The following is a 24,083-nucleotide window of genomic DNA, read 5'->3' as shown; positions in this document are numbered from 1 at the left end:
GACATCTTGGATTAATTTTTGTCTTTTTTGTGTGTATATGTGTGTGGTGCTGGCATTTAACCCAGTGTGTCAAGCATGCTAAATTTTTGCTCTACCACCTAGCTATGTCCCCAGCCCTAATCATTTTATTGACCAAAGCCAAACAATACCTCAAGATCGTCAAGCTTGATGCATGATTATTAGCTGTGATGCAGAGATAAATCTGTAGGCCTATAATGACTTTTCTTGTGTCTGTTGCATTGTGTGTACACTATATGTTTTGGGAGAATAAAATTAAACAGCTATAATTACAAATTGATCATAATGTACTGCTGTCATGTCTCCTGGATGGGATGGAATGGGAGTGGACAGATAGATTTGTAGTTCCCAGTTATACCAGTTAGGTAAAGGGTTTTATTTTGCCCTCAGTTAAAAACAATTAATCCTTGGGGCTGGGGGTATAGCCCAGAGATAGAGCAGTTGCCCAGCATGCCTGAGACACTGGGTTCTGTTCACCACAAACAAAAACAAATTTTTAATCCCAGGCAAAATACTCAGAGGTCAGGCAGGCCAGATTAAGCACCAAGACTTTTTCCTGGAGTCCTTGGTTTAGGGGAAAGGATTCTTAAAGTTCTTGAAGATAGGAGATATTTCTTGGAAGATCGGTTTACCATTCCTTCTCATTCACACTTCAGCCTGTAATAAAATAGGGCATTCAAACAGGATAATTCCCATGGTGCATGTGGCAGAACCACTGAGGGAGGCATTCTTTTAAAAGCAGGCTTCTCAGAAATAGATTCTTGCTGCATATTCTTTCAGACCTTCTTACATAGGACATTTGAAACAACACATTTAGTTGGCTAGTTAGTGTGTGGGAGAATAGCAATTTGTTAGAATATGTGAAATCATAGGATAAAGGCTATAGGAAGCCACATTTCCTGTATGCAACCTAATTCATAATTTTCATCCTTCCAATATTTCTGCTGTTCTCTTAGCTCTTCCTATCTCCCCTCCCTTAGAGCACAAAGCAATGAAAACTTCAGAAATGTCCACCACAGCATCTACCCTCCTGCCTGAATCCCTGTTCATATAATCTGCCTTTTCTTTTATTACTATGAATGTGTTTTCATCAAAGATCGAAGCTTGTGCATGTGCATTAGAACCTGTCCTTGCCTTCTTAAATTTATGATGTATAATTCACTAGTATTCCTTCTATTTCATCAATTTTTGTTTCTAATGATCTTTTTATTGGCAAACAAAGATACTGTTATTCCTTGATCTTTTGGCATCAATTTTCCATAAGGTTATGACATCATTTATCTTTTATTTCTTTTCTATTTGCCTTTTTTTTTCTCCTTTTCTGCCTCCTTTTGGTCTAAGTGAATGTCTTTAGTGTTCCATTTTAATCTCTACTACTGGTTTATTTGTACATTTATGGGTTTTGTTTTTTTAGTGATAGCTCTAGGGCTTATGATTATGCGTCTTTAAATTGATGTTATGACACTCCATTATAATTAAGGCATTTACAAATAGAGTATATACTTTCATTTGTTCCTTCCCATACTTTGAGTTATTGTTGTCCTACTTTTTACTAATATACATGTTATAAACCCTGTGTGGCATTATTATCATTTTAACTTTAATAAACAATTGTAAGGAAATTTTAAAATGAAAAAATTACTTTTCTATTTACTCCCATGTTTGCTGTACTGGTATTCTTTATCCTTTTTGTATATCCCAAATTTTTGTTATCATTTTCTTTCTGCTTAAAAAACTTCCATTAGAATTTATTATAATACAGGGGCCGGGGATTTAGCTCAGTGGTTCCGCTGCCTGCCTCGCAAACACAAGGTCCTGAGTTCGATCTCCGGTACCAAAAAAAAAAAATTACTTTGGGCCAGGGATTTAGCTCAATGGTTCAGCCACCTGCCTCAAAACCACAAGGTCCTGAGTTCCATCCCTGGTACCAAAAAAAAAAAAAAAAAAAGAATTTATTATAGTACATATCTTTTGGTAATGAATTCTCTCGGCTTTTCTTTGTCCAAAAAAACAAAGATCTTAATTTTAACCTTTACTTTTGAAAACTATTTCACTAAGTATATACATGTAAGTTGGCAGTTTCTTTCAGCATTTTAAAGAGGTTATTCCATTGTTTTTTGTACCTGAATTGTTCCTGAAAACATCTTCTGTATTCTTTTCTTTTCTGTGCATATTGTGTCTATTTTCCTGGATATTTTTATGGTATCCTCTTCATCGTGATTTTTATCAGTCCAATAATGTTATGTCTTGGTTTGGCTTTTTTATTTTTCTTGGATTGTGTTGAATTTATGTTTCATCTAACTTGTAAATTTTTTTGATCACCTCCATAGACTCACACACACACACACACACACACTTCTTGTTCTTTTTAAACTTCTTGATGTTGCCCCATTTCTGTCTTTTTCCTATTACTTGCATGTGAAATCATTTTTTTGATTGGATGCTGGACATAATTTCTTTATGCTGTTTGAGTTTTGGATTTTTCTACTTGTGTCTTTATTTTTATTTTTAATTTTGGGGTTTTTTTTGAGGCATAGTCTCATTATGTAGTTCAGGCTGGCCTTGAACTGACTAAGTAGCCCAGGCTGGCCTTGAAGTCATGGTGATCCTACTGCCTCAGCCTCCCAACTGCTGATATTACAGGCATGTGCCACCATGGTCAGTTTATACTTTAAATAGTATTAGATTTTCATCTTCGTGGCAATTAAATTATTTGTGAATCAGTTTATTTCTTTAAGTGTTATTTTTAGTCTGTTTTAGGAAAGCCTTAGTAGCCTTAACTCTAAGATTACTGTAGCCTCACTAACAAAGCATTACCCTTCTGGGATATCTGCTGAAACTCTCATGTATTCTATAAGCATTCTTAGAACCTGAATGCTTCCCAGTTCTGTTTAATCTTTAGAAAAATTTAGTTTATAGTTTCCTACTGACTACTTTTTCCTTAGACGTTGTTCTTTGCCTGCCTTGATGGGCTTTCAGTGTGTATTCCTTTTACTAATACAGTGACTCTCTCATCCTCAGTGCTCTGTCGCAGAAATTTTAAGTGCCTAAGTTTCTGTGAACTATGACCTCTGTTGGTTCAGCTCAGGCTGTTTGATTTTTCCCCTCTTTGTGCCATGGTTCAGAAACCAGGTTGAAAAACAAGAGACATCATAGGACTGATTTCTTTCTCTTTTCTCAGCTTCAGAAGTGGCAGAGCTCCAATAATCTAGTGCTTGAGAAAGTTTCAGGAAAAATTAAATTTTAAAAATTACAAATTTAAAAAAATTACAAATTTAATTTCTTATAAAGGATGACTTACTACTATTTGTAATATTTATTCCAAGTGTCTAGTAAAGTTTATTACAGGTACTTATCTGTTTATTAAATAGGAGAAATAGAAGGGAAAACAATTTTGAAACTTCAAAGTATATAAAAACAAATATATTTTACTCTAATTATAATAGTTTATCACAGTCCTAATTTACTTACTGCCATTTTAAAGTCTCAGAAGGAAGCACATGTATCATTTTTCTTTAACCATCTTCTAACTTTAAGAGAGGAAATAAGCAATAGAACTAATGAAGATACGATTTACTAAAGAAAGATTATGATGCATTTAGTCAAAATAGCTGAGTTAGTACCAAATGACATAGGCTATAGATTGAGCCTTAAGTGTGAAAAGCTCACAGGTCAGAAAGAAAAAGGAGTCAAAGAAATGACTTAATTATTTTTTTAAAAAGTGAAAATTAGAAAAATGTTGAGACCTCAAACAAGTAGAAGTGTGAGGATAAGCAGATTCCGATTCGGAAGAAGAAGGGTGACACCTGAATATATGTTATCACTTCTGCTTTCCATGTTGTGTAAGATGGAGATAGGGTGAATTGTAAACAAAGCTCTGTAATATGTTGGATATCTCTAAGCTCTGGGCTTTAAAATACTGTTAATCACTAAATTTAAGTTCTAATGTGAGCTAGCTGCTAAAGAAGAGCTCCTTCTTGTCCTTCTTTAAAAACTAGAGAAGACTGAAAAATCTAGCATATGAATAGAATGTCAGAGAGAGTTCAAAATAATTTGAATTCATAAATAATTTTCTAAGAAATTTATAATAATATTTTCTATTCTATTTAACAAGCTCTTAAAATATAAATAAAGGGTAAGTTTCAGATTGGCCATGCAGAATATTAATTCTGAATTAAAGCTGATACTTTACAGTAGACTTTAGTAGTATCCTTAAAGTAAATATTTCCATTAGATCATACAAATTATAGAGGTATTTACTGGTAAAGTATTCTAGTTTATAAATTGTCAAATTTTTTTCTTCTTTTAAAATTTTATTGATACATTTTAGGTATACAATATAATGACATTCATCATTGGAAATTTCCACCTTTACATAGTCTCTCTTGGTTCTTATTTTTTCCCCATTCCCCTGCCCTCCCTTCAACCTCTCCACAAATTTTTTGATGATACAGAACTTGGCTTTTATTGATTGAAAAAACACTAATATTTTTGTCTTGGGCAAAGACTAAAACAATTCATTTACATTTTATGCTTTTAATTTTAGGAACAAAGGTCAAGAAATGCATCATTCCACAAACAAAGAACTGATACTTGCCATCATGGTGGGAACTGCTGGTATCAGCTTGCTGGTTTTGTGGTATCAAAAGGTTCGTAAACCAAGGACAGCAATGAATTTGCGAACATTTTTTTCTCTGGGTAATACGTTTGATTCAACAACTTTGCAGGATAAAACACATAATGGCCAAGGAACAGCCGCAATCTTTCAGAGAAGGCAGCTTCAGATACTGGACAAGTTAAATGAATTGCTGGCAAATATGGAAGAACTCAAAGAGGAAATCAGATTTCTTAAAGAAACTATTCCAAAGCTAGAGGAATATATACAAGATGAACTTGGAGGGAAGATAACAGTTCATAGGATAAGTCCTCAGCACAGAGCTAGAAAAAGAAGGGCGACTGCAGTTCAAAACTCAGCAACAAGTAATAGTTCAGAGGAAGCAGAAAGTGAAGGAGGGTAAGTTTGCTTAAGATCTGTTCCCTGTCTAATTGATTATTTATTGCATTATTACTATTATGTAGGCCATCTCATTATGTATTTCCAGTCACATATTGTGATATTAACAAGACATGAAAAGAAATGATTATTATTATTTTTTAAGATTAGAAAAATTTATTGGGAAATAAGGATAGCTCTAGAGAGACAGGAGGGGTCCTGAATGGATTGCTGATGAGCCCACTTCTCTGAGAAAGTTTTATAGAGCAAAATCACAAGGTGGGTACAATGTGGATCAAAACTATAATAATTAGATTATAAGTAACGCCACTTGGCTAATAGTGATTCAATAGCAGCAAGAGCATATGAATGACATCATTAACCTTGGTCAATACTCTATATCTTAGTTTTGCCTTTAGTCTTAGTCTTAGTGGGTGAGAGAGGATGGTCCACCCCAATGAGATAATGGCTTATTTATATGGGAAATCTTAAAAGGGTGGTACCAATAATCTCAAGCTTGTATTTAGTCCTTTGGGAAGTATGTAAATCTGGTCATTGTGATTTTAATCTTCTTCAGATGTTCCTCCAGCCACAGTTTTGGTTTGTTCTCATCTTCTGCACTGACTGCCTCACGGGCCTAACCCTGTCCGACTGCCTACATAATATTTCTACTTAACTGTCTATAATATCATCCCCTCTGAAGAGGTATCCTTAATTATGGTTAAAGGAGAAGGGGCATAGTTTTCATCTAGCTGCTTCAAGGTGAGAAGGGTCTGTGTAGGAAAGATTGAAATTGGGGCCCTTCTCCAGAAAGCTAATCGAATGGACCTTGGGTAGAAATCATGTTGTAGTTTAGTAGTTATGAATTCCCTTCATAAGGTCGATCTAGTGGGTTCCAGTAAAAGGAGTCTGGCACATTTGTCTTTGGTTCCATCAGCATGATCGCTTGGAGTTTGGTAGCTTCTAGGCAAGAATAAACAAATTTTCCAAGAAATTAAAGCATGTATAAAAAAAAGCATGAACACTAGAACAGAAAGCTAGTTTGGGGAAAGGGCTACATCCAGACACTGCTTTTAAGGGACTGGAATAGTGATTGTAACCAGCTGGCTCTTAGACCCCTCTACTGATGGAGGTTATGTATAAGTCTGATATTTCTTGTCATAAGTCCCTCTAGTTTTAGCTGTAAGAAGATGGAGAATTTGGTGGTTTCGAAGGATAGTTTTAGCTAAGGAATTTAGAGACTCTTGTTGAATTTTTATAATTTCAACCATAGTATTTTTGGCCTCACTGAACCATAACAGTGGTCAGCTACTGGTGTAGTTGTAACCTGCCAGAAGGGGCCAGTGTTTGGGGCCCTTTTGTATTTAGCTTTTATTACTACATTATTGTTTTTATACATCTTTTGGTTATACTTTTCTACTCGGTGTTTACAACCAAGTTAAAGTAAGACTCCTGTTAATCAAAATTAACCTCCTGCTGTCTATCAAGGTCAGTTAAGTCTCCTCAGGCATTACTTTTGGAACCATATACAGAGCCTCTCAGCTCCTCTGTCAATGTCAGCCACCAGGCTAGGTCATAGTCTTGCTTGACCATGTTACTTTCTATGAAAGCATGGGAGACTTTTCCCTCTTTGGTGACCCTCTTTTTTGGCACACTGTACATTTGTTGATTCCTGTCTTCTAGGGTCCAGCAGTCTTCCTGCTCAGGAGTTTGGGTGACTCACCAAAGTTACAGGATCCTGTAGAAAAGGTTCCCTCATGTCCTAGGTCTTCAATGACCTTGGAGGGCCAGGGCCAAAATATTGGCTGTCTTCTTATGCCAGTTACTGTGTGTCATGGCTCATGTCTAGATGTCCCCCCGAAGCCTCATGCAGTCATAGGTGGGGCTTTTTCAGAGGTGGCTAGATCTAGAATGTGTGATGCTGGGATTGATTCATGGTGCAGTGCTAGGATCAAGGGCACTAGGATTAAGAGTGTGAGTGCTACCTGCCCTAAGTAGCCTAGATAAGATATAAGGGATAGAAAGAGCTGTGGTTGATCCTTGTTGCTTTGCTACTTTCTGCCTACCATGAACTCTTTCTGCATTACAATGCCTGTCTGCCATGCCACCCTGCCTTGAAGCCAGGCAATTATGGACTGAAACATTTACAAACTGTGAGCTAAATAAACCTTTCCTCCCTTAACTTGTGAGTATTTGGTATTTTGTCTCAAAAATGAGAAAAGTGACTAAGACACCTTTCTAGTTCTGGTCTCCAAACTTCAGTTGTTGAACATCCAGAAGAGAAGATCTCAGTACTGTAGTGGAAGCCGTGAGTTTAACTATTACAATCTCATCTGCATCTTAAGCACTTTGAAATATAGAATATAGCCAGAGGACTGTTATTTCTTACCAGTTATGGTTGTTTTAGACATTGAACCCCTACAGAATGTTAACAGACAAAAATTATAAAGTTTTACAGAGAAAACTTGAGATCAAGAGCAACACATAGTATTTCAGCATGACAATTATGATATTATCTTTGAAACACATTTAAATGTCTATCTTAATATAGAATAGCCTTTTTAATCAATCATTTCCATCTAGTACACAATTTGTTATCCTTTAATAGGATGTCATCGAATAAGCATTTGACATTCTCTAGACTGCTGAGTGCCTGAGCATCTCTAACTGTAGTGACACCTATATAACATACACATCACATAAGCTTTTTAAAAAAACTATCATTTGACTGTTGGTTTCCTGCTGGCATGAGATATACCTCTTATCACAAGTAGCAGGAGTATAAGAGAAAGGCAGACATCCGAGTCTAATATTTTTTTTCTTTTTTCTTTTTTTTTTTTTTGGTGCCAGGGATTGAACTCGGGTCCTTGCGCTTGCAAAGCAGGCAGCAGAACCACTGAGCTAAATCCCCAGCCCCATCTGAGTCTAAAAGAAAAGGCCATCACCATAAACAATCCTCATTTTATATTTTAGAATACCTGTACACTCAGAAGGCATTAATATGTTTACTCAGAAGACATGAAATTAGCAATAATGATTGTCATAGCTATATGGAACCTTTGTCTCTTAATTTAGTTTTGTATCAAGAGCATCTTTTAATAAGGAAACTTTATTGTTTTACCCACAGAAAACTTAACCTTTTGATGATAACCACTGTAAACATATTGCAATAATATGTTTAGCAGTGTTTCTTGGAGTGTGTCTCTCATAAGGCTACAGAAATTATTCGGGTCCCATTAGTGAGTAAAGACTGGAATAAATGTTTCCAGGCAGCTGCTTCTTTATTCACCAATGGGAGTCTAATCCAGCAGTTCCCCATGCTTATGGGGTCCTCATTTAATTATCTTAACAAATTTTTCAGATGACCTATGAGAACTAGATCATAACAATTAACACATTATTCTTGACCACTGAAACACTCCCAAGTTATTGTACACAGACAGCAATATGCAATGCATTTGTAAACCCAGTCTTGACATCATTTCAACCAGCTACCAACCTGGGTGGAAGCATGTTCTTAACTCTAATGACAGTTACCTATAAGCCAACTTAAGTTGTAGACATAAATATTTTAAAAATCAAACAAAGCAAAAGGAAGAAAAAGTTGTTGAGCTCAAATGAAACAGCTGTAGATGTTGGAACTGGTCACAAATTGAACAGACAGACAGGCACACATAAGACAATTGTTAACAGACTAGAATGCACTCATATATTTAACCATGTTGAATTAGAATAATCCTTTTATAGTTTTTAGGTTTGTAACTATAAATAGAGTAGTCAGATCTTTTTAGAGATCTCTTGTAATAAGAATCAGAAGGAATAAAAACATTTTACACCTGTGAAAGTGAACAGTTTTTAAGATGGACCCTAGGCTGATGGTTTATCTGACTGGAATATCCAACTATACAGGCTTCTCATTGTTGCTTTGATAGCCACAGTGACTTAATAGCCACAGCTGATAGCCAAAATTGCTGTTTTGATAGCCACGTGTAACTATTCCCTCCAAAGGAGCAGGCTGTTAAAGGTAATGTTAACTATTTCCAGGGTGGGTGCACAGGCCAGGTTTGGGTGTAGAAAGAGACTAGGTGGCATTCTTGGAGTTAAATATGTATTCCAAATAGTAGGGGAAGAAGCCTGCCAAGGCTCCAGTCTGCCCTGCTACAGATGTCTACCTATGACAGTTTTTTCCCATTTTGAAAAGAAATAAGGGGAAAGAAGATGTCCTTGTCTATCCTTTTTGGTGTGTGCCCAATCTAAGGTGTCCATCCAGTGCCAGCTGCAGTGAATTGGAAGTGGAAGAAAGTGGCCAGAGCTGGGTTAGCTGGGCTCTTACTGTCCAGCTGGACCCCTTCCTTGTGATCTTGTGACCCTTGGACCATACTTAGCCTCAGGATTTCCTCTTTTAGAACCTCAATTAGCATGTCTCTGAGAATGGTGGCTGGCCTGGCAAGATGTTCTGGAGAGAAATCATAACAAAAAAGAGGCAGTCCTATGGGGACTGAGGCTATGGCTATCCTTTAATACCTGTTTGTGTTACCTGTTGAAAAGTCTGTAGGAATTTAGCCGGTGAGGTGACATCTTTTAGTAAGGCATCTGTTTGTCTATTGAGGAGAAAAATCATTACTGAACTACAGTATATCATCTACATATTGCAGGACTGTGACTTGGGATAACTTAAAATAGGGCAAGTCATGGGACAGTACTTGTCCAAACAGTTGAGCAACATCTCTTAATGCAAAGAAAGTCTGAGCATATGGTAATTCTGACCACTTCCCCAGTACAACTCTAGTTGCAAAGTAGTATCATAATCAATACTTCCCTCTGCATTCTACTTTGTCTCTAGGGAGTAGGCAGGCCATGTGTGGGTGTAGAAGAATATTAAACCACTCATTCTCAATACATGAGAGTCAAACACATTCCGGTGCTTAAGACTACATTCCAACAGAGTAAGAGAATTTGACATTGAGTTTCCCAAAAACAAGAGAAAACAGGTATTCCTTTTAATCCCAACTTGGTTTTTATGTGCCCTGAAGGCATGCCTTAATTGACCTGCTCCAGAGCAGATAGCTACTATCTGGAGAGTGACCAGAAGATAGGTTGGGCCAGACTATTCACCCTTATCGATGCACACCCCTACTTTCTCCAGAAACTCAAATTCCAAACTCCAAAGCATGTTTCCAAAAGCACAAGCTACAGCTGATTACCATTATAATGGCCATGTTTAAAGGAAGCATTGCTAGCAAAATTAAACCAGTGATCAAGAGACCTGAACAATTCTTTTCCAATTCTTTGAAAGAGAGTCGGGGAGTGGAAGGGCAGATTGGAAGTGGTTGGAACACTTCTCAGCCTGCAAAAGAGGGCACCTCTAGAGATAGATAGAGGCAAATAATGGCATGGAAAAATCCTGCCTGGGGCCCTTGGGCAAAGAAGTCACTGAGACATTTGTGTTATCTACCTAATCACCTAGACAATCTTCCTTAGCAGCAAGACAAGGCTACCCTTTACTCAAACTCCATTCTACAGTTGTATGTCTCTATATCTGTGACACACTTATGAAACCTACAGATTAAAACTTGTGCTCATTGTCTGGCGACCACAATTTACACATTGGCAAAAGTACTTCTCTCCCATACACATATAAATTATGAGAACCAGGCTTAGGAGGAGAGAGACAGCCAGGAGTTTGGAGCCCTTTTGAGCATGTGAGGAAGTGAGATAAAAAAAAAAAAATTAGTTTAGAAATTTTCTCCTGAACTAAATGTGTTTTGGTCCCTTAAGTATAATCCTTAAGAAATAACTCCTTCTGGTGTCACCCAGAAATTGGTTCTTTCCATTGGGTCTCAGATTTTAATTTCCTGTACCTTGTGCTCGCTTTGGCAGCACATATAATTTCCTGTACCTGCTGGATGGGAAATTGTGCCTAGAACCCTAGGTGGGGACATCACCTTCATATGTGTTCTCCTAGATGGACAAAATTCTGATATCTCATCTGACCCAGTGACAAGGTATGTGTTCCTCATCTAAGATGACTTCCCTGTCTTTGGTGTTAACAAAAACATTTCATTTTCTATGGGCTCAATTTGAAAGCTTTTAATTGTTAGGTGGGAAACGTCGAGACAGATTGGAATTAAAACCTTTGCAGTCTTTCTTTCTCTCTGATGTTTAGAAGAAACATGCCTCCAAAAAAAATGGGAGAAAGTACAAAGTGACAGAAAAAGATCAGAAATGAGATCAGAGAAAAGAAAGTTTTCTCAGAGAGGGATCCCGAATAGGTTTCCCAGAATGATTATTTTAATTTAAATTATAATTAAAACCATATTCACTATTGTCATTATTTTAGATCATTTAGACTACATTGACAAAAGCTTTGTAAATAGTAGTAGGTGGCACCACATGAGTATTGAAGAAGACAGCAACTGTTTGCCAAAATAAGTAATTTTTAAAATGTGGTTTCTGTGTAACCCCTTATTGTAAGAACTGTCTAGACCAGTGCTGGCCAAGAGAACTTTTTGTGATGAAATAGACTATATCTGTGCTGCCCAGTGTTGTCACCACATGTGATTAGTGCATCTGAGGAATTGAATTTTTAATTTAATTTTATTGAAATTGTAATTTTATTTAATTGCAGTTTAATTTAGATAGTCACTTAAGGATAGTGGCTACTGAATTTTAGCACAGATCTAAAAAGATTGGAAAATATATAAGTGATTCAGTTTAAACCTTATGGGAGTTAACTCATTGAATTTTAATATCAGGAACATAGATAATATTCTTTTAGGGAAAAACAAGTAATTTATGAATTAAAAAATTGTGCCTGACTAATGTTTTTGAAGAATAAAATAAACAGGTTAAAAAAAAAAAAGGAGCACTAGTGAATGTGATATAGCTTGAAATTCCCGAGGGCAGAGATCCTGTGTCTTCATTATTGTATTTCTAACACCTTATTTCTGTGCCTAGTGCAGAGTAGGTGCCAATAAAGATTTCTTTAATAAATGGTTGATCTGGTAATTTTTAGAAGGAATCTAGATCATTCAAAAATGTTCCTCAGAAAGTGACCTGGTAGTTTTTATAGGTATAGATAACAGCACCCTAGTACTTAATAATGACAAGAATGTAATCATATCATGGAGCATCAAGAATTACTGAAGACAAATCAGCTGGTCTTCCCTATCTGTGTGTGAATCTGTGGCATTTCCTCATCAGGAGTCCTGGGTTCATTTTCAGCAATCTCATCATAGAAAAAACATGATGGAACCAGAGACTAGCCAGAGAAGATCAGAGATCCACTAGACCTAGAGGTTTACTAGCAACCTGGTGATGTAGTATGGGCCCAGTGGATGAGTGATCCTCATAGTCAGACACTGGCTTAGTGAGTGAGCATAGGCTTGTTCAAGAAATTCCAACATTCTAGAAAGAAAAGAAACCTTTGTTAAGTTTAGGACAAATAGAAGAAATTACAGGACTTAATTCAACTTCAAATAATGAAGTAAGCATATGTTTTTTAATATGAGCTCAAGAAGGAATTTTGAAATTTATGAATGACAGTCACATGCCACTAAAACAAAAAAAAAACGACATCAGAACTCAAAGACTGATATCAGAATCTTGGGTGTTTTGGTTAGAATTAAATACTGAAGTAGATGTTAGACAGACTAGACTACAGTGAGAGGAAAGTAGAATGAGAGGAACTTTTCCTGTTTAGCCTTCCTTTAGAAAAATAAACAAAACAGACATACCCTTAATTTGAATTTTTCAAAAAAAATGAATAAGATATAGAAAGATTTAGTACATCTTTCTAAATAAATACCTAGAAATAAACTTTTAAAATAAATAAATAATTTTTAAAAGCAAGATCTTTGTGAAATGTATTTTAGATGGTCTGCATTTTGTAAAATTTCCCATGGTATTGAGATGGCTAACTGTGGTGAGATGCAGTTATAACCCCTTTCCCACATTTTGAGTGGGAAGTATTCTTCATACATAGTGTCCGTGGCATAATTAAAACATCAGATGACAATTATGTGTTCATGTATAAAATTTATCTTTTGGGGAGGATTTATACTTGTAAAATAGATACCAGTCACAATTTCCTAATACTATTAGTTTTACACAAGAAAAGAAAAATATAATTACATGATTAATATGACAAAAACTCAAGTGTTAAGACTCATGAAACAATCCTGATAAAGATCAGTGGAATATATTTTCAGTAAGGATTATTAGAATCTCTTGCATGGCTTCTCTTACACAAGCAACATCATGGCCTTACAGGTTTATGCTTTATTTGGACTCAAGTAATTGCATCTATCTGGGTATGGTAGTGACAATGACTGTCGCTGAAATTCTTATCCCATGCCCTTTGAGGCCCTGTAAGGTTGTTTCTTTACCCTTTTAGCTTTAGCATTAACCCCTATGACAGTATCTTTACTTCTTTGTAATGATGTTGGACTGATTCAGTTTTTGTCCCTGCTCCAAGACATGGAATCAGCTACTCCAAGGGCCACTTTAGTTCCTTTTGCTGAGAATAGTTTTAGAGAAAATCTGAGTATGTGGAAGAGTACTGTCTTTACACAGTATTCTGTGTATATGGAAAAATCTGAGTATGTGGAAGAATACTGTTTTTACACAGGATGGATAATATTAGAGGCTGTTTGGGTCCCTTTAGGGACACAGTATAATTTTTTAAAATCTTTTTAAGATCACTAGTTCACAGTTCAAATTTAAGTCCTTATTTCTGAAAATTTAGCTTTATTTTTTTAAAGCTACCTTCTTTTTTCTCTGTCATAATTGACCTATATTGTTGTGTCAAACTACAGGCTCAAAAACTATTATTTCAGTGATAAATGTTATGTAAAGCTTTAGAAAATTCCATGTAAAATGTTAAATCTTCTTTTAATTTAAAGTCATACATTTATTATTCTTCTATTACGTAGTGGGCTTTAGGAAGAACAAATGTATTTCAAAATTAGATGCAGGATTATACAGTGACCAAAAGGCCTTTAAAAAAAAATCTAGATATTTTCAATTTAGCATTAGGTTCATATGATTCCCTCAGATAATATTAATGGAAAGAGCGCTGATTATTTGAGAAGAAAAAGAACCCCCCCCCCCCGGCTCGAGCCTACCCCCATCACAGCAACATAATATAAGGCATAATATCTTGTACCTCGGATGGAATTACCTCGTAAATAATAGAGGAGGATGAAATCAAGACCACAGATAGACAGCTTTTGAGGGTTCATTCGAAACTCCTTCAGCTTTCATTTTTAAGAACCAAAATATACACTTTGCTTTCTGTTCATTTGCATTTTATTCTTACCATTATTTACTTCTGTTAAGTCAGTTTTGTTGTTGAACTTAAATTACTCAAGGCATTGAGATAAATAGATTCAGATATGATGATTCTGAATTGCTTAATGTTTTAGAGGTCAAAATTTACAAAAAGAAAATGTTTTTTGTTTAAGTCTTTTTTAAAAAAAAGTAACATTATCCTTGTGACATCCTCTTTCTACTCCTTTCGATGGTAACCTTTATCTTAAAAGTTGGTGTGCATTCTTCCTTTAAAAGTCTTAATGTTTCTTATAAATAGCATTATATGGTACATAATATTTTGTAACTTGCCTTTGTATTAAATGCTTGTTTCAGGTTTTTCCATATTGGTACATGTAAACTTATTTCATTCTTTTCAACTACTTGGCTGCATTCCATGAAGGAATATACCTTATTTCCCTATTGATGGATATTTTGTCACCACTTTTTGTTCTTATAATCAAAGCTTAACTGAACACCTTTGTTCATAATTCCTTAGGCACACATAGGAAAATTGCTTAAAAGTATGTATTTGAAGTGCTGACATACAGATGAGATTTATTACAAGTTACTAAGTCATTCTTCAAGAGTATACCACTTCACAATCCTAACAACAGTGTATTTTATTTCTTTATACAAATTTATATGTTGTCCAACCTTTTAATTTTAGCCAACCTGATACAAATGAAATGTTAATGAATCATTTTCCAACTTATATTTCACTGAATAGTAGTAAGATAGAGCATCTTTTCCTAATATATTTTCCAGTAGGTCTTCTCTTCCATGAATTTCTTTTAAAAAGGAGAGGGGAAATAGATCATATCATAAACAGTTGCAGTCTCCCTTATTCTCTGAGTGTGTGTTGTCTGTGTACCAGCTCTGAAGATACAGCCAGGAACAAAACAAAGTCTCACAATTTGAACATTTTCTTTAAAAAAATGTAACAGGATTTGAAGAGAGATGACTTCAGTCCCAAAGGCCAAGAACAAAGCCACAAGTCTTACTACCTTTGCATCCTGAAGCCAGATGCCAGAACAACCTACTAAGAGATCGAAGCCACTGCTAGAATGAGTTCTTACCCACCTTCAGCTTATGAAGGGATGCAGCAGGTCTGAGGGAAGCATTTCTCAAGGGACTGTTGTTCATTAGCTGGGTGTAGCATCAGTATGTGTACAAAGCCAAATGCTCTGGGAATGGATTCTGCTGAAGCAGAATATATAGTGTGGGGAGAGAGAACAGAGTACATACCATTCTGGAACCAGTACTCGAGTTGGCCAAGGTGGATGAATCTGCTAAAGAAAGCCAACTATTGGTCAAAGAAGTGGGAGAGGAACCAGAGAACAACAGTGTGAGAACCCAAAAAAAGGACAAGGTTTCAAGAACAGTTGATAGGTTTGGAATCATTCTCACACAATTATGAATCCTAGCCCAGCTGTTAACTAACTATATAACATCTATTATCTAAAACTGAATTTATTTATCTTAAAATGTGGTTAATAATGTATGTTGTTTAAAATTGGGGTTTTTTTTGAATTTTTTATGAAAAAATAAAACATTTTCATGACCAAGTAAGAGAATAACAATAGTTATTACATTGTGTATCATTATCTTCAAATTAGTTACTCAATAAAAAAAGATTTTTACAAAAAAGAAACATAATATTATAACAAACTTTCTAAGATAAACTAGTAGTATAAATGAAACAAATTAGCATATATATTGAAATATTTATAAAACAATGGAATATGTAATTTGAGGAAGTATTTGAACTTCTCCCTACTTATTTTTTTTCTCCCTACTTATTTATCTCTTCTCTTTTGCTCTTTATTTGTATGTGTGTGTGTGTGTGTGTGTGTGTGTTGTATTTCTCATAGAAAAGAAGATGTGATATTTGAGCTTCTATGTCTGACTTATTTCATTTAACATTTTGTTCTCAACTTGTATCCATTTACCTAAGAATGCCTCAAGTTTATCCTTATGGCATCATAATACTCCATTGTGTATAAATACCACATTTTCCTTATCCATTGATCTATCTATGAACATATATGCTGTTCAAAGATCCATCTATTATAAATTGTGGTGCTGTAAAATGGGTATGCATGTATTCCAGTAATATGATTTTAACTCTTTTGGGAAGTTACCTAGGAGAGGGATAGCTGGGTTAAATGGAATTTCTATTTTTAGTTTTTTGAGGAATCTCCATGCTGATTTCAGTTGTGATTGTACTAATTCACATTCCAATCAACCGTGAAATAGAGTTCCTTTTTCCCCACCTCCTCACCAGCATTTGTTATTGTTAGATTTTTTTTTTGCTGATAGCCATTCTTTCTGGGGTGAGATGGTATCTCAGTGTATTTTTGATTTGCATTTCTCTGATGGCCAACGATGATCAACCTTATTTCATGTATTTATTGGCCATTTGTACTTCTTCTGAGGAGTGTCTATTTTAGTTGCCTAATTTTTTATTGGGTCTTTTATTTTGGGGGATCTAATTTTTTAGTTCTTTGTAGGTATTCCTCTGTCTGTAAAAGAGCTGGCAAGGTATTTTTCCCATTTTATAGTTTGTCTCTTCAGTCTGTTGGTTCTTTCCTTTACTGTACAGTAGCTTTTTAATTTGATATAATCCTGTTGTTGAGTCTTGTGCCATTGGGATTCTGCTTAGAAAGTCCTTGCCTATGCCTATGTCTTTAAGAGTTGTACATACTATTTTATTTTCCAGCAGATTGTTTCTGTTTTAACATTTAGATCATTGATCCATTTTGATTTTAGTTTAGTACATGCTGAGATACAGTGGTACTTCAGTTTACAATCTTAATTCGTTCCACAATTCTGGTTGCAGAATTCATCCTATGATTCTGATTGCAAATGATTTGCAAGCATAGTATGTATTTGGTTGCAACCAGAATCATGGAACAAATTCTGCTACCAGAATCATGGAAAGAAGTCCATGAACCGAGGTGCCACTGTACATGAATCTCGACTCAATCTTCTGCATGTGGATATCCAGTTTTCCCAGCTCATTTATTAAAGAATCTATCTTTCCTCCAGTGTCTGTTTTTGGCTGCTTTGTCAAAGATCAAATAGTTATATGTGCCTGGGGTTGTTTCTGCTTCTTCTGTTCTGTTTCATTGATCCATATGCCTGTTAATATGCTAGTATCATGCTGTTTTGATCTCTCTACCTTAATGGTATAACTTCAAGGCTGGGGTTGTGATGTTACCTGTTTTGTGTTTGTTACCCAGGATTGTTTCTGCTATTCAGGGTCTCTTCTGATTCTATATGCACTTTGTGATTGTTTTCTCTAGCTCTGTAAGAAATGACATTGGTATGTTGATTGGGTTTGCATTGAATCTGTAAATTAGTTTTGGAAGTATAGCCATTTTTAATTATGTTGTTTCTAACTATCCAGAAGCAGGGAATATTTTTCCATATTTTTATGTTCTCCTCAATTTCATTTTCAGGCTAATTAATTTTCATTGTTGAGGTCTTTCACTTAGTACCTAAATATTTAATTTTTGATGCTATTGTGAATGGTATTGTTTTCCTAATTTCTTTTTCAGTGAGTTCATTACTAGTGTATAGGAATGCTATTGACTTTTATGTATTTATTTTGTATCCTGCCACACTGCTGAATTTAGTTACCAATTCTAGGAGTCTTGGTGGAATTTTTGGAGTCTTGTAAGTAAAGGATCATTTCTTCTACAAATGATATATTGCCTTTGTCCTGTCCTGTATGAATCTATTTTATTTTTCTCTCTTGCCAATTGCTCTGACTAATGTTTCAAAGACTATGTTGGGCAGGAATAATGATAATAGACATCCTTGTTTGTTCCTTATTTCATAGGGGAGACTTTCACCTTTTCCCCACTTAATATGATGTTGGCAGTAGATTTGTGATAAATGGCTTTTATCATGTTGAGATAAAAACCTTCTATACCTATTTTCTTTAGGATTTTTATCATGAATGGATGTTGGATTTTGTCAAAGGCTTTTTCTGTATCTATTGAAATGATCAAGTGATTTGTCTTCTTGTTTATGAATTACATTTATTGATTTACATGTGTTGAACCATCCTTGCATCCCTGGGATGAACTCTCCTTGGTCATGGAGCATGATCTTTTTGATGATTTGTTGCACTCTGTTTGCCAATATTTGTTAAGGATTTTTGCATCTATGTTCTTTACAAAAATTGACCTATAGTTCTCTTCTTTGGTTGGGTCCTTATCTGCTTTTAGGATCAGGATAATGTTAGCTTCCGAGAATGATTTTGGAAGTACTGCTTCCTTCTCAATTTCATTTAAAAGTCTGAGGAATATCAGTGTTAGATCTTCCCTGAAGTTCTTGTAGAATTTGGCTGTGAGTCCGTCAGGTCCTGTGCTTTTCTTAGTTGGTAGTTTTGATGATGGTGATGATGATGATGATGATGATGATGATGATGATGATGATGATGACGACGACGACTTCAATTCCATTGCCTGTTTGGGGATTTTTCAAGATTTTTAAGGTTCAGTTCTTGATGAACCTCTTCTTGGTTCAGTTTTGTCAATTCATATGTATCTAGGACTTTCTCCATTTCTTCTGTGTTCTCCAGTTGTTTGATGTTTAGATTTGTGAATTCCTAATAATTTTCTGGATTTCACCAGTATCCATTGTGATTTCACCTTTTTCATTTCTAGTTGCATTAATTTTTCTTTCTTTCTTTCTTTCTGTAAGATTGGCTAAGTATTTGTCTGTATTATTTATTTTTTCAAAGAACCAGCTCTTTGATTCATTGATTTGATTCTTTGTATTTTTCTTAGCCTCCATTTTATTAATTTATGTTGTGATCTTTATAATTTTCTTCCTTGTGCAAGCTCTGAGTTTGGATTGTTCTTGTTTTCCTAAGATCTTGAGATGAATCATTAGGTTATTTATTTGGGCTTGTTCTATTTTTCTGATGTGGGCATTCAACACTATAAAATTCCCTCGTAGGATTGTTTTCATTGTATCCCATAAGTCCTCATATGTTGTACTGGCATTGTCATTTAATTCCAGAAACTGTCTTATTTCTTCCATAATTACATCTCTGACCCATTGATTATTCAAGAGTGTTGGGTTTAATATTCATATGTTTGCATAGTTATTGTGGTTTCTTTTGCTATAGATTTCTAGTTTCATTGCACTGTGATCTGATAATGGGCATGGTAAAAATTTGATTCTTTTGCATTTATTTAGGCATGCTTTATTAACTAGTATGTGGTCTATTTTGGAGAAAGTACCGTGTGCAGCCAAAACTGTGTGTTTTGTTGTTGGCTAGAACATTCTGTATATATCTGTGATGTCCATTTGTTCAAAGGTTTCATTCAACTCTGATATTTCTTTGTTAATTTTTGTTTAGTGGATTTATTTGTGATAGTGGGATATTGAGATCTCCTCTATAATAGTATTAATGTTACCTGATCTTATGTGTTCATTAGAGTTTGTTTTATGAAGTTGGGTGTATGAATTAGTGTATGAATTTCTTTTAGTGTTAAATATGTTTCTTGTATATAGCATACCATTGGGGGTTTTTCTTGATACAGTCTGCTAATCTGTGTCTTTTGATTGGTGAGTTGAATCCATTTACATTGATAGTTATAATTGATAAGTATTGAGTTATTCTTGCCATTGTATTAATTTCCTGTTGCTGTTTTGTTTTCTTTCTCTTCTATTTAATTGCTAGCCCTACCTGATGTATTCATTTTATTGGACCTTTTGGCATTGTTTGCTTCATTGTCTCTTTCTCGGATGTCCTTGAGAATTTTTTGAAGGGTTGATTTGGTGGTTGTGAATTTGTGTTTTGTGTTTTTTTTTGTCATAGAAATAATCTTACTTCTGGATAAGTTTTGAAAGATAATTTCGCTGGATATAGGAGTCTGGGTTGGAAGTTGTTTTCTTTAACAGCTTGAAACACTTCATTTCATGCTGTCTTTGCCTTTAAGGTTTGTAGTATAATTCTGATGGGTTTTCATTTAAAGTTGATTCATTGCTTTTCTGTAGCAGGCTTTGTGATTCTGTTCTTATGTTGTGTTTCTGGTATTTTAATTACTATATGGCATGGAGTGGCTTTTTTTTCTGATCATGGCTGTTCGAGGTTCTACATACTTCACTTATCTGTATGTTGTCTTTTTCCCTGTGCAGAAAGTTTTCTGCTATTACTTCTGTACATAGGTTTATTAAAAAAATTGTATTAGTACATTTGAAGTATACAATATAATTACATTCATCATTGGAAATGTGTACATTTACATACTGTATCTTGGTTCATACTTTTTCCCCATTCTGCTGCACTCCCTCCAACCCCTCCATCCCTCTCTATGTACAAAAGCTTTCTTTCCATTTTTTTTAATTTTCTCATAGTAATTCCATTCCCTTCTTTCCTTTCCCGTACCTCTCCCACTTCCCCTTCCCCTTTGCCCCTTTTCTTCCTATATTTCACATTATCTATTGTACCTTTTGATCCTTATTTACACTTTCGATTTCTCACACCAGAGAAACTATTCAGTATTCACACGTGTGTCCTGTTTCTTTCTCTTAAGAGTATAGTCTCAATATGCATCCATTTAGCTAGCTATTTCCAAGTTTTAGCTATTACAAGCTGAACCACTGTGAATATGAGTGCACATATATCTCTGTGGTATGATTCTTTTAATTCTTTTGGGAAGATGAACAGCAGGGGAATAGCTAGGTCAAATGGGACCTCCAGTACTAGTATTTTGAGGTATCTCCATACTGATTTCCACAGTGGTTTTACCAGTCTACACTCCCACCAACAGTGGAGAAGGGTTCCTTTTATTCCAGAGCCCTGCCAGCATTTGTTATTGGTTGATTTCATGATAGCATTCCTTCTGGGGTAAGGTAGAATCTCAGCATTATTTTCATTTGCATCTCTCAAATGACCAGTGATGTTGAATATTTTTTCATATGTTTATTTGCTACTTCTGCTTCTTTGAGAAATGTCTGTTCATTTCAGATGCCCATTTTTGGATTGGGTCTTTAAATTTGGGAGGTCTTAATTTTTTAAGTTCTTTATGTATTTTAGATAGTAGACTTTTGTCTGAGGAACAGCTGGTAAAAATTTTTTCCCAGTGCCTGGGATTTAGCTCAGCGGTACCGTGCCTGCCTGGCAGTTGCAAGGTCATGAGTTTGGTCCCCTGTACCAAAAAAAAAAGTTTGGGCCGGGATTTAGCTCAGTGATTCCCCCACCTGCCTTGCAAGTGCAAGGTCCTGAGTTCCATTCCCAATACCAAAAAAATTTTTTTTCCCCACACTGTGGGTTGTCTCTTCACACTGTTGATGATTTCTCTGGCAGTGCAGAAGCTTTTCTTTATTGAAGTTTTTTTGGTACCGGGGATTGAACTCAAGACCTTGCACTTGGGACCTTGTGCCTGCGAGGGATGCGCCAGAACCCCTGAGCTAAATCCCAGCCCCGCAGAAGCTTTTGAATAAAAAGTGATCCCACTTGTTGATACTTTGTGCTAGTTCATGTGCAACTGAGGTTTTGTTCATGAAATCTTTTCCTATGCCAATATCTTCAAGATTTCTACCTAACCTCTCATCCAGCCAGTTTAGTGTTTCTGCTTTAATATTTAGATTTTTAATCCATTTCCATTTTAGTTTAGTGCCTAGTGAGAAATATAGGTCTAGTTTTAATCTTTAGCAAGTTGAAACCCAATTTTTCCAGCATCATTTATTAAAGAGGCTATCTTTCCTCCAGTGAAGGTGTCTGGCTCCTTTGTCAAAGAGGAGGTGGCTGAGTGGGTCTGAAATTCTTTCTGCATCTTATAGTCTGTTCCACTGATCCTTGGGTCTGTTTCTTTGCCAGTACCATGATGTTTTATCACAGTAGCTTTGTATTACACTTTCAAGTTAGGGATTGTGATACCACCCCCTACCTTGTCTTTATTTACTACAGTTGCTTTTGCTATTCTAGATCTCTTCTTTTTCCAAATGAATTTTTCATTTGTTTCCTCAATGTCTGTGAAGTATGCTGCTGGAATTTCAAATGGGATGTCATTGAATCTATATTGCTGTTTTAGAAGTATGGCCATTTTCACTATATTGGTTCTTCCTACCCAGGAGCAAGGGATGTCTTTTTTTTTTTTTTTTTTTTTTTTTTTTTTTGTACTGGGGATCAAACTCAGGTCCTTGCACTTGCGAAGCAGGCGGTGGAACCACTGAGCTAAATCCCCAGCCCTGGGTTGTCTTTCCATTTTCTGATATCCTATTTGATCTCTTTTTTCAGAGTGCTATAGTTTTCAGAGTAGAGGTCTTTGATTTCTTTTGTTAGGTTGATTCCTAGGTATTTCATTTTTTTTGGATGCTATTCTGAAGGGAGTTGTTTCTCCAGTTCCTCTTTTAATGAGTCTCTTGTTCCTGTACAGGAAAGCTATTGATTTTTGTGTGTTGACCTTGTATCCAGCTACTCTACTGAATTTAGTTATTAAGTCTAGAAGACTTTTGGTGGCGTTTTTGGGGTCTTCTACATAAAGTATCATGTCATCTGCAAATAGTGACAATTTCATTTCTTCCTTTCCTATCTTTATTCCTTTTATTTCTTTCTCTTGTCTAATTGCTGTGGCTAATGTTTCCAACAGGAAACATATTGAACAGGAGGGATGATAATGGACATCCTTGTTTTGTTCCTGTTTTTAGTGTGAAGGATTTCCATTTTTGACGACTTAGTATGATATTGGTTGTTGTTTTTTCATACATGGCATTTCTCAGGTTGAGGTAGAGACCATCTATTCAATTTTCCTTAGGGATTTTATCATGAATGGGTGTTGGATCTTGTCGAATGCTTTTTCTGCATCTATTGAGATGATCATACGGTTTTTATACTTGGCTCTATTTTTTTTAATTCTCTTATTGGTACATTTTAGATGTACAATACATTTACATTTCTCATTGGGAACTTGTACCTTTACGTGGTGTATCTTGATTCTTATTTTTTCCCCATTCCCAACCCTCCCTTCACCCCCTTCACCTTTACCTATTTACAAAGACTTTGTTTCCATTTTTTCCATTTCTCATAATTTTTCCTTTCCCTTCTTTCCTTTCCCCTGCCCCTCCCACTACCCCTACCCCTTTGGACCTTTTCTTCCTATTTCATATTATCAATTATTCATTCTAATCATTGGTACATTTTAGGTATACAGTATAATGACATTCATCATTGGAAATTTGCACCTTTACATAATCTCTCTTGGTTCTTATTTTTCCCCCTTCCCCCACCCTCCCTTCAACCCCGCCATCCCTCCCTATTTACAAAGTCTTTATTAATGTAGTGTATTACATATATTGATTTGCTTATGTTGAACCATCTCTACGTCCCTGGGATGAATCCCATTTGGTCAGGGTATATGATCTTCATGATGATCTTCTGCATTCTATTTGCCAGTAGCTTATTGAGGATTTTTGCATCTATGTTCATTAGTGAGATTGGCCTATAGTTCTCCTTTTCAGTTGGGTATTTCTCTGCTTTTGCAATCAAGGTGATGCTTGCTTCCAGGAATGAATTTGGGAGTATTGCTTCCCATTCAATTTCACTGAAGAGTTTAAACAATAGTGGGAATAGTTTTTCTCTAAATGTCTTGTAGAATTCAGCAGTGAAGCATCAGGACCTGGGCTTTTCTTTGTTGGTAAGTTTTGAATTACGTTTTCAATTTCCTTCATTGATATTGGGGTTGTTTAGAATTTCTAGGTCTTCTTCGTTCAACTTTGGTAATTTGTACGTGTGTAG

General features: G+C 35.5%; 1 protein-coding gene across 17 annotated transcripts in view; it reads left to right on the top strand.

The window, feature by feature from the left end:
- The window catches only part of Rmdn2 (regulator of microtubule dynamics 2), a 102,933-nt gene that overhangs the window by 1,938 nt on the left and 76,912 nt on the right, over nt 1–24,083 (top strand). For 12 of the 17 annotated variants that reach the window (XM_087216471.1, XM_087216465.1, XM_087216477.1 and 9 more), the window contains exon 2: nt 4,565–5,032. In XM_087216471.1, the coding sequence (XP_087072597.1) occupies nt 4,581–5,032 (452 nt within the window). In that variant the 5' untranslated portion in view covers nt 4,565–4,580. The remainder of the gene's footprint in view (nt 1–4,564; nt 5,033–24,083) is intronic. The other 5 variants (XM_087216470.1, XM_087216469.1, XM_087216467.1 and 2 more) reach the window with 1 other exon arrangement.

This window comes from Heterocephalus glaber, unplaced genomic scaffold, assembly GCF_053883595.1.
Source record: "Heterocephalus glaber isolate CG9 unplaced genomic scaffold, H.glaber_assembly_v1.0 deba00001457, whole genome shotgun sequence".
Lineage (NCBI taxonomy): Eukaryota > Metazoa > Chordata > Mammalia > Rodentia > Bathyergidae > Heterocephalus > Heterocephalus glaber.
This window is presented reverse-complemented; position numbering and strand designations above follow the sequence as displayed.